General features: G+C 39.8%; 1 protein-coding gene and 1 non-coding gene across 3 annotated transcripts; both read left to right on the top strand.

The window, feature by feature from the left end:
* Positions 1 to 325: 325 nt before the first annotated feature.
* Positions 326 to 11112, top strand: LOC139945273 (interleukin-1 receptor accessory protein-like 1-B). Of its 2 annotated transcripts, XM_071942605.1 has the most exons (5): positions 326 to 625; positions 2958 to 3236; positions 4387 to 4609; positions 7229 to 7371; positions 9232 to 11112. In XM_071942605.1, the coding sequence occupies exons 1-5, from the start codon at positions 517 to 519 to the stop codon at positions 9447 to 9449; spliced, it is 972 nt and encodes a 323-aa protein (XP_071798706.1). In that variant the 5' UTR covers positions 326 to 516; the 3' UTR covers positions 9450 to 11112. The 2 variants fall into 2 exon arrangements, with proteins under 2 accessions (XP_071798706.1, XP_071798707.1); XM_071942606.1 differs by lacking the exon at positions 9232 to 11112 and having other exon boundaries at positions 330 to 625; positions 7229 to 7380.
* On the top strand, positions 8180 to 8252 carry Trnai-aau (transfer RNA isoleucine (anticodon AAU)). The gene has a single exon. It is a non-coding gene; the product is annotated as a tRNA-Ile (tRNA).
* Positions 11113 to 11415: the final 303 nt, after the last annotated feature.

The following is an 11415-nucleotide window of genomic DNA, read 5'->3' as shown; positions in this document are numbered from 1 at the left end:
ATTCAGCTGTTGTTTGCTTACTCTGGAAATCATGTGGAAATTTGGTTGGTAATCTTGTTTATATCAAGGAAGAAATTTCATTCTAATCAAATTTTGATGCTTAGCAGCTCTATGAAATTGGGCCCTGGTCAATAAAAGAAGTTTCAGATGTTTTCAAAGGCCAGTCTGAAAATATGTGTTTTACGGGGTCAGTAGAGTTCCCAGGGACGCTGTGTGTTTGTTTTGTAATAAAGTGAAACTGAATAAATGGAAACCAACTGATTAACCAATACGCCCACCGAAAGCACACAGCAGAGTCATGGTTGCAATCCTGGTTGTGGTCACAAGCTTAGTTTAGGTTTACACCAAAATAAGCAGGAAGGTTGGGATGATATATAAAGAGCTGTTTGGCACCATAGCAGCAAGATGCGACTTCTTCGATAACGCAGCATTGAAGCACCAACATCACAGACGAAGAAAGAACAAGCAAGTTCTTCCTTTCTCTCGACTCTGAGTTGACTCATACAAGCATCCGAGATGAACATCATGACTCGGCCTACTGTTGCTATTGTTGCTGCAGCTGCCATTTTGATATGCGGAGTTGGACCGGGATTTGGATGTGCTCTCCAAAAAGAACCAGTTGGGGGTAAGACAATTAAGATGTAGAATCGGAGACTATCACTTAAAATATAACATTCATTTTCTGAGATAATAATTGAGGGAACAGACTCAATCTGAATGTGGTGGAACGATATATATAGAAATAAAAAAATAGTGGAAAATCGTCGTATGGAGACAAAGCTTTGATTCATTTGAATGTTTGAATTTCAATGTTTGATTCTTAAATTGATTTTCTGAATGAAAGCCTATGTGTTGCAAAGTATGAACCTTTTGGTTTTTGGATTGGTTTAACAATCCTATATAAACGTTTATGTATTATACAATAAAACTGATTGTGTAAATTTTATTTTAAAAGGTGGCCGAAAATCCGAACATGCAGGAAAAATAAACCCAAAGCTTCCCTGATTTTAGGGAACAAAACCTTGCATATTTTTTTTTCATAACCACGATATTACTTGAAAAAAATTAAAGTGAAATAATTCTCAAAATGCTTTATACAATCGAAAGCTGCCGTGGCTTCTAATCGAAAGTTTGTATTGCCATAACCAAACGTACGTACAAATTCCTTTTTTTATATCAATACTGGGCCTAAATGAAAATGTTATTCCACTTCCTCGTTTTGTTATAATTAAAAAAATGGACTCAGTAGACCGCATTCGCCGAAAGGAACCCATGCGTGTTTTATTAGCTCACTCCGGGTGCAAAAGTAGCAAATAATTAGAGCACAATATTACTCTTTCAGGGACAGTGAGAGAAGGGGGTATTTTCATTACTGGCTTATTATACACATTTACAAATCGGAGCATCAGCCGACTGCAAGTAAATTTACGATAACGGTATTAAAAAAAAATGAGAAGGTACAATCACAATGGGAAAACAACAATGAGTTAAAAAAAAAAAAAAAAGGAGCAATCATTGCATAAAGGTTTTACGAGTACGTTCTTCATTCTTTAGTTGCGGACTTCCGAAGTATAAAATCCTGATGGCCCGAACACCTTGACCCGTCAGTGAGAAGCCTATTAGATATGGGTATACACAATCAAACCTGGTACCTATACAACAAAAGAGGACAACAGAGTCCACGGTTCGGGAAAGTCCACGGTCGGAAAACGTGTACGAAAGGGAGCTGTCGCAAAAAAAGTATAAACAAAAGAGGGCAATAGGAGGTCCGCGGTTGCAGGCGTATGGAGAGTGAAAAACCACTCGTTTTGCCCGCCATACCACTCTTGCAAAGAGCCAAACGGACAAATCTTTATGAAGTGAAAGACGGGTATATACTTTAAAATCATTTAAGAGTGAACTTAGTTCCAATTTCACTCAAAGAGAGTGACACATATTGACTTTCACTCTTACAGAGTGAAATTGACACCACTTGAGCAAAAGAGTGAATTTTCACTCGTTTACATTAAGAGAGTGCAAAGCTTTTGTGGTTTGCTGGCAATGACGCATATACACCTGCACGGCAAAAGGTTAAACAAAACATAACCTTTAACACGAATGAATGTCCTCTACTCTTGGTCCGGTTCGGGCATCCGGTGACCTCCCTGATAGCCTTGGTTCCGGTGTGATCGCTGTGGTGTAGTGGTCGCAAAACCTGCTTAGGTTCTGGAAAGTCGTCCGGGGTTCGATGCACGTCTGAGGCAAACTTTGTGTAATGTCAGAAAACATGGTATACCACAGAACGTGCAAGACTTGTTCGTCATCAAAATTGATTATCGTGCCTTTTTAGTAATCCGTTTGAAAAAACTGCACGTGAGCTGCAGTTTATTCTGCATACTCTTTTTGGAATTGCAGAATCCGTTTAAAATACATCTTTTATAAATGCTGGAAAGTGTGTCTTTAGAATTGATTGTAGTCTACATGATGGTCATCGAGGTTCTATAACATCCATGTTTTGGTATATTAAAATAATAATAATATAATAATATCGAAGTCGCACGTGCACCAAAACAAGGTACTCAAGGCGCTGAGTATATATCCAAACTTTCAGAAATATAGGTTATTGCAGTTATGAATTATGAGACCCAATTATGTAGCACCTTATAAAGGTTTACAAGGTGCTACGGCGCATACAGCAGCCACAGCCAGGAACACCGGGGCGAATCCCTTCTCTTTTCGATAAGTGCATTGGGTTATCATGCGTTACACAACACATGTGACCAACGGCTTTACGTCCAATCCGAAGGACGAAGCAATGGTTGAGTGTCTTGCTTAAAGACACACAGGTGTCACGGCTGGGGATTCGTACCCACACTCTGCTGATCGGGTGGGGGTTGTGTGACATAAACTGCATGTGCTATTTAGGCTTTGCAGCAAATACCTTTATTTTCACGTAATCTTACACATTGTTCTTGCAGACGGAAATCCCACATTTGTCTACGAGGTATCTGCAGTCGAGTTTACATTCGTTGGATCAATGAAGAAATTGAATTGCGAAGCTTTGAATTTCTGCAGTATCACGTGGTACAAAGATGGCAGCCCGTATCCATGGAAATCATCTGACCATGAACACCTGGAGGACAGAAATCAAGTACTGCTCATCAAAGACGCTGACTTCAACGACGAAGGAAAGTACACGTGTGTTGTGTCAAATGGAAAGCGCAGTGTTAGCAGGAGTATTTCACTCTGGGTCAAGGGTGAGGTCAATTTTGAACTTTACGCGTTAAATTTAAAGACATTGTCTTTTGTCAAAGACCATGTCTTCTCACTTGGTGTATCTCAACATATGCATTCAGTAACACACCTGAGAAAATGTTAGCTCAATTGGTCGGCGAGATAATAATGAAAGAAGAAAAAACACCCTTATCACAGGATATTGTGTGCTTTCATATGCTTGATTTCGAGACCTGAAAATCTAAACTGGAAAATTACTTCTTTCTCGAAAACTACGTCACTCCAGAGGGAGCCGTTTCTCACAATGTTTTGATACTATCAACCTCTCTCCATTACTCAATACCAAGTAAGGTTTTATGCTAGTAATTATTTTGAGTAATTATCAATAGTGTCCACTGCCTTTAATTCCACACTGGTGGGCGTGGAATAGACAAGTTGTCTATTTCGTGTGTACAGTGATCAAATTTCAACCGCGGACAAGGAAGTGAAAAAAACACAATTTGATGCAATTCTTTCGTGCGTGTTGCAGAATATAATCGCTTGTTGAAATCACATCCATGCAACCAATACTTGTATTAGTAGTTTTCATTTTCAGGCATTATACACTATTAGTAATTACTCAAAATAAATGTTAGCATAAACCTTACTTGGTAATAACGAGTAATGTAGGCTAGAGAGGTTGATAAGTATAAAATGTTGTGAGAAACTGCTCCCTCTGAAGAAACGTAGTTTTCGAGAAAGGAGTATCTTCTCACTTTTATTATGCATTTGATGAAGTCACACAAGGAATGAAACAATGGTGTGTTTTTTCTTTCTTGCAATTTCGATGACCAATTGAGCCCAAATTTTTCACAGGTTATGAAATGCATAATGTTGCGTTTATGAATATGTTGGAATACACACTGGCCTTTGACAACTTCTGTCGTGTTATTTTAAGGTATTTGGAATTAAAACATTATTGAATTGAACTGAATTGAATTGAATTAACTTAAATTGGATTGAATACTATACCAACTATATGTTTTATACTATATGTTTAATACTTATCAACCTCTCTACATTACTCGTAACCAAGTAAGGTTTATGGTATACCAAACATGTCCAATGCATTGTAATAGTTTCCTCACCACACATCACATCCTTACTAATGTTGAACTATTTCCCCACCCTCAGAGGAGTCCTACAATGGTCCACCCGTTCTCATAGAAGACAAGGAGAGCTCATGTATCAATCACACGGCCAAGCTAGGTCAAACTGTCAGCTTCTACTGCAAGTTCTACTTGGGCCACCAAACGGCTGGACTCGGCAGTGTAGGCTGGATGAAAGTAGTAGATGACGTGGACACACCCATTGAGGTCATACAGGACATCGACTACCTGACTAAGGAGAATTTCAGGTGAGACAAGGAATAATACATTCATGAGTAACGGTAAAATTACAATATATTTAAGTAGGATTTGAAACTTTGCATGGTGGAGATAAGATATAGAAGAGTTTGCGGTAACACCATGTGATAACAATCTCTAAATGAGTTGGGGTGGTTCTGAAAAGAACCGTTGGGTTAACTTGACGTTTCGATCAGTATGCTCAGATCGTCTTCTGGAGAATGCTGGACTCTGCTGCTGCATGCTGCTTATGTACTAGGTGGTGGATCAGCGGTGATGCACGAAGGCAGGAAATGTAGGCGGGAAGTGAACTCGATGATGCGTGGTGAAACCTGTTGTGGAGCCTTGGGTGTTGTGTGGGGGGTGTGTGCTCACTGAACCGCGTCAGTAGGAACAAGCACAGGGGATAGTGAGGGTGTGGGGCCTAGGTGACTGAGGGTATAGATGACCCAAAGCAGTCTAATGGTTGGGGCCTAGGGGGTGACCGTGGATATAGAAGATCCATTGGTCGGGAGAAAGGGGAGCCAGATGTCGCTGATGTGGAAGCCGATGTCTTGGGGTACGGTGTCATGCTTGTGGATCTCGATGGCCTCTCTAATGCGTCTAGGGTGCCACGCCTGGATAGGAGCGATGATTTCAGCAGCATCCCAGTTCACTCGGTGGTCAGCGATGTGGGAATGCTTGACGATGGCGGATTTATCGAAGTCCCCCCTCCTTCCGTGTGCTCGGTGCTCCTTAAGTCTAGTGGGAAGGTTACGCCCGGTTTCCCCGACATAAACCTTACCACACTCGCATGGAATGCGATAGACTCCGGCACGGGCGGAGGGGTCCTTCTTGTCCTTGTGCGATTGGAGAGAGCCATGGAGTTTCTTCGGGGCGGAGTGATACACCTTGATACCTGCTTCCTTGAAGATGCGTTGGAGGCGATGAGAGGGGGGACCTAGGTATGGTAAACTAACTGTGGGTGTGTGTGTTTGACCTTGGGTATAGGAGACCCTTCGGTCGGGGGGGGGGGACGGGCTTGCTTGTCTTGACTTGCTTGGCGTTGTATCCATTCCGCTGTAGAGAAGCGCACGGTTGACTGACGACTTGATGGCTGGATGATGGAAAGACCGCTGGTGTAACGTTCGGTGTGGGGAACCCCTCGAGGCAACTAGGGGCGGAGGGGAACTTCCGGCTTGTGAATCTTGGGATTGCCAAAGAACTTGGGACAGGTGGAGCTGGATGGGCGGAGCCTACGATAGAGAGCTCGAGACCGGTGGATGGAAAGGAGTTTGCTGGCAACTCTCTTCTCGATGCTAGGTGTGGGGTCCTTGGGGAGGGGGCGGTATGAACCAGATGATAAAATGTTCCTTACCTTGTCAGTGTACTCCGTGCGGTCCATGATGACAGTGGCATTCCCTTTATATTTGGTTTGCGGTAACACCATTTGAATATCTATAGCATATTGCCAAGTGGGTTTGATCTTTAGAGAACTGTCTTGCTGTATATTCTACTACCGCGGAGTAATAGATTTACAATTATTAATATGCGTAAGGCAAATAAATGGACCGGGCTTTAAAGACACTGGACACTATTGGTATTTGTCAAAGACCGGTCTTCTCACTTGGTGTATCCCAACATATGCATAAAATAACAAACCTGTGAACATTTGAGCTCAGTTGCGAGATAATAATGACAGAATAACAGCCTTGTCACACGAAGTTGAGTGCTTTCAGATGTTTGATTTCGAGACATCAAATTCTAGTTCTGAGGTATCGAAATTAAATTCGTGGAAAATTACTTGTTTTTTCTCGAAAACTACGTTACTTCAGAGGGAGCTGCCTCTCACAATGTTTTATAATATCAACCTCTCCCCATTACTCGTCACCAAGTAAGGTGTTATGCTAATAATTATTTTGCGTAATTACCAATAGTGTCCACTGCCTTTTAGTACATAATTTTTATAAACAATCTAACTAAACTATAATTGATGTTAAACTAGTTAGGATCAAACCAAACAACTTCTAGTTTGTGTCAAAGGTCAACTTGTTTCGGTTTCTCTTGTGAACAGAGATTAGGTTCTGACTTAACGTCAATGTTCTGTTGACATTGTGTGAAGTGCGGTAATAGTTTTTAGGAAATACATGTAATAGAAGAATCGAACCTCAACATGGGGAAAGTATAAAATGGATCTGAAACATTAAAGTGACTTGACACCTTTGATAATTGTCAAATACCAGTCTTCTCGCAAGACCAGTTTATCACTTGGTGTATCTCAACATTATGCATAAAATAACAAACATGTGAAAATTTGAGCTCAATTTTGTCGTCGAGTTGAGAGAGAATAATGGAAGAAAACACACCCTTGTCGCACAAGTTGTGTCCTTTCAGATGCTTTGAATTTGAGACCTCAGCTGGTCACAAATTCAATTCAAATATTAGTGAGGAATTACTTCTTTCTAAAAAACTTACGTTACTTCAGAGGGAGCTGTTTCTCAAAGTGTTTTATACTATCAACATCTCTCCATTGCTCGTTACCAAGTAAGTTTTATGCTAACCATTATTTTGAGTAACTACCAATAGTGCCTTTAACTGAAGCATAACCATCATCAAACTTAACTTTTGCTTTTCTCTGTTTTTGTTTAAAGTGAGAACAACAGTGTGATAAGCGCTCGTCTGTATGTTGTAGACAGTAAAGAAAATGCCTTCGGAACTTGGAAAGTCTATGCAGAAAATGGGTACTCGACCGAAGTAACACTTTCGCTCAATCATATTGATCAAATAAAGGAAGGTGTGTAAACAGACATCATAAGCCCCTTTCACACGAGAGCAATTTAGCAAGGGTCCCTGTCTAGTTTGCTACTGTGTGAATAGTCGATTTCACAAATCTCTAAGATTCACCTTAAAGGGACACACCGGCTCACCGTTTACGCAATTTAGGGCTGTAGAATCATAAATAATGTTTTTATAGATGGTTGCTGTAAAAAAAATCATCAAAATGTCACGTACTTAGCGAAAAATGATTTAAAAAACCAAAGCGGCCATACAGCAAACTTCCGTTACACGGATTCTTTGTATGTGAATCTTACGTTAGAATTTTCACCATTATTTACATTTTGTAGCGATAATTTGAATACATGATCTTTTTCGTCAATTATTCGTAAAACAATTTGTAAAAAAAAAGATTTAAATTTGGTTAAGTAAGTTACTTTTAGACGGCTGAAAGTAAAACTAGCCCGGAAGGTCACGTGATTGTTTGTACCACTTTTTGGTTAGAACAATCACGCGACCTGCGTTTTTGTCTTAAAATGCTCAAAAACGGCTAAATTTGATGATTTCTTTTGAGGACTGTTCTTCTTCATTGCTTGAAGACTGTTGAAGTCACATCGTAGTCTATTTTGTAGCCCAAATAGCCCAATTCGGCCGGTGTGTCCCTTTAAAGACATTGGACACTATTGGTAACTATATTCAAAATAGTTGTTAGCATAAAAAAATGTCTTGGTTGTCAGCAATGGATAACTGTTGATATGAAACATTGTGAGAAACGGCCATCAACTATTGTCAATACTTAATAAAAGTTAGATAAGAGGTAATTAATTGGTCGGTTAGCTCAGTCGGCAGAGCATCGTGCTAATAACGCGAGGGTCGTGGGTTCGAGCCCCACACTGACCAGCATTTTTATTTCATAATTTGCACAACTTAATTGTCGTATTAACGTAGTTTCGAGAAAGAGGTAATTTTTCAGGATTTTGATTTCGAGAATTCAGAATTATATTTTGAGGTCCCGAAATCAAGGATCTGAAAGCACACAACTTCGTGTGACCATGGTGTGACAAGGGTGTTTTTTATTTCCATTATTATCTCGCAACTTCGACGACCAAATGATTCAAATGTTCACAGGTTTGTTTTTAAATGCATATGTTGAGATACATCAAGTGAGAATACTGGTCTTTGACAATAATAGTGTCCAGTGTCTTTAAGATGGTTTGTCAGTATTGCCATAGTGATTTGTATTGTGATAGTCATCTTTGCATAGCATTGCACTGGACATGTTTAGTAATTGACAAAGACCAGTATTCTCACTTGGTGTATCCAAACATATGCATATAACATAACAAACTTGTGAACATTTTGGCTTAGGTTTTCGAATTTGCAAGAGAATAATGACAGAAAAACACCTTTGTACATTACTTTATGTGCGTTCAGATGCATAATAAAAGGCTTCTGCTGAAGTCTTTTATTGTTTGAGTCAGAAATTACCTCTTCTTAAAAAACTAAAACAAAAATCAGAGGGGGCCGTTTCGCACAATGTTTTATACTATCAGCCGCTCGTCATTGCTTGTAACCAAGTAAGTTTGTATGCTAACAGTTATTTTGAGTAATTACCAAAAGTGTCCCGTGCCTTCAAGATTGATTTGTGAAATCGGCCTCAGGTCATAGGTCAGAATTTGACATCACTGTCTGTGATCAAAATTAGAGTTATAAAAACCACAATGCCTCAAATTTGCAATGAATTAAGATTTTAATAAACATGGAATCCGGGAAATGCTCGAATGAACATCAGGAGACAAAACTCATTCCATTGATTTGATTTTTGAAATGTTCTCCTCTAAGCTGCCCTTACATACAACAACTATACATTATCTCCCAGATGATGAACGGGTCCACACAGCAGGAAATAGTTCCGGCGAATACAGCGTAACGATAACTCTACTGAGCGTGTTGTTAGTCGTCTCCTCATCACTGCTATTTCTCGTGACCGGTCTCTTCGTACGCTCACTGAAGAAGCGAAGCATTATTCAAGCGCAAGAGATCGGATCAGACGAAAATTTCAACCAAACTAAAACAACAAAAACTGAAACAAAATAGTTCTGATTTTCGAAAATCTTGCATGTGTGTTATTGTAATAAATGGCATGGGTTACTGCTGTGGGTCTATATTTCGTAGACAGTACCAGCCGTCGATTTCACCAAACTCTTCTTAACTTAGGACTACTCTTAGGATGAGTTAAGTTCCGTATCCATAGACGTTAGGACGCATTGAACCCATCATAAGATAGGACGAGACTTTTCCTAACTCGAGGAGGATTACTCCTATATAGAGTTTCGTGAAATCAGCTTCAGGCATCAGTAAGCAGTTATTTTGTCAATAAGTCCACTGTATCTTTGTCAAACTAAAAGCATCTTGTAACTATTAGCTTGGTGCGTGAACAGTTTTCCCGTTATATTTAACACTATACCCAAAGTCTTGTTTGTATATTCAATCACACGGACTAGTGTGTTTTCATAATATTTATCGAGGAATTCAAACTAAGAGAATAGTGAATTAAACGCACTTAGACGTGTGGACAAGTCGTTGCGAAACGGCCCCCTCGCAAATATCTTGGGATACTGCTGCTCTCGCGACTACTGGACTGTGTCACGTGGGGAGCCCTCTCGCGAGATAGATGCGAGAGAACCGTTTCGCTATCACCGCGACAGTTTATCTTCTTGTACACAAGTCTAACTAAAGCTAAGAATCTGGATTAGAAGTTTGTTGTCGAGAATTCAAACCATTTCCGAATAATGCTAGTACGCCAGCCATATGGCAGGAAATCATGTCCCCCGACTGATAACGCCCTCTGTTGAAACACCCTCCTTCAGCCCACGTTTATTACCCATAACAGGGGACAGAATCTCAGACGGATAGATTTGCCATGGGACATCGGCTTAAAGGCAGTGGACACTACTGGTAATTACTCAAAATAATTATTATCATAAAACCTTTCTTGACTACGAGTAACGGGGAGAGATTGACAGTATAAAACACTGTGAGAAACGGCTCCCTCTGAAGTGACTTAGTTTTCGAGAAAGAAGTAATTTTCCGCGAATTTGATTTAAAGACCTCAGATTTAGAATTTGAGGTCTCGAAATCAAGCATCTGAAAGCACACAACTTCGTATGTCAAGGTGTTTTTTCTTTCATTATTATCTCGCAACTTCGACGACCTTATTGTTTGTTATTTTATGCACACGTTGAGATACACCAAGTGAGAAGACTGGTCTTTGGCAATTACCAATAGTGTCCAGTGTCTTTAACGCTTTTCAATCTTCACCAGGCAAGCGTGATGGTCAGGTACTAAGTTGATTAAACTCGGTCATTGTGTCCAGTGATTTGTTATACAATGTTGCAACAACAAAAAATGGTATAAAGATAGACTTAGGAATACAACAAAGATTATTGCCGTTGATGTCGGGCCAATGCAGGAAAAGTAAGTTGCATAATGTGCGCTGTCAAAGAATAAGCAGTACGACACTGTTAGCAAATAATACGTTAATTAAACGGACCACTACTCCAGAAATATCTACCAATATCAAAGTTTGTTAAACCACACTTGGCAGTTTAAATTTAGAATGATACCTGTTATAAACGAATGATGGAATGTCGATTATACTTTATTTTAACGAAAAGGTTGTGAATTGTATCGATAGAGTTAATACTCGCGGATTGTAAATTTAACTTTTATTCGAGAAATAAAGTTTTTACAGTACTATGTACAATTTCGTTATGTTGAATTTTTGTGTAAGTAGGATTTGAAACTTTGCATGGTGGAAATATGATATGGAAAGGTTTGTGGTAACACCATGTAATGACTATCTCTAATGAGTTTGAGTGGTTCTGAAAAGAACCGTTGGTTTCAACTCGACGTTTCGATCAGTATGCTCTGATCGTCTTCTGGATAAGCTGGATTCTGATGCTGCATGCTGCTTAAGTACTGTGGAGGCGGATTAGCTTGGTGATGCACGAAGGCGGGAAATAGAGGCGGGAAATAGAGTTGCTGGCATATGATAAGCACT

Source organism: Asterias amurensis, chromosome 12, assembly GCF_032118995.1.
Source record: "Asterias amurensis chromosome 12, ASM3211899v1".
NCBI lineage: Eukaryota > Metazoa > Echinodermata > Asteroidea > Forcipulatida > Asteriidae > Asterias > Asterias amurensis.
This window is presented reverse-complemented; position numbering and strand designations above follow the sequence as displayed.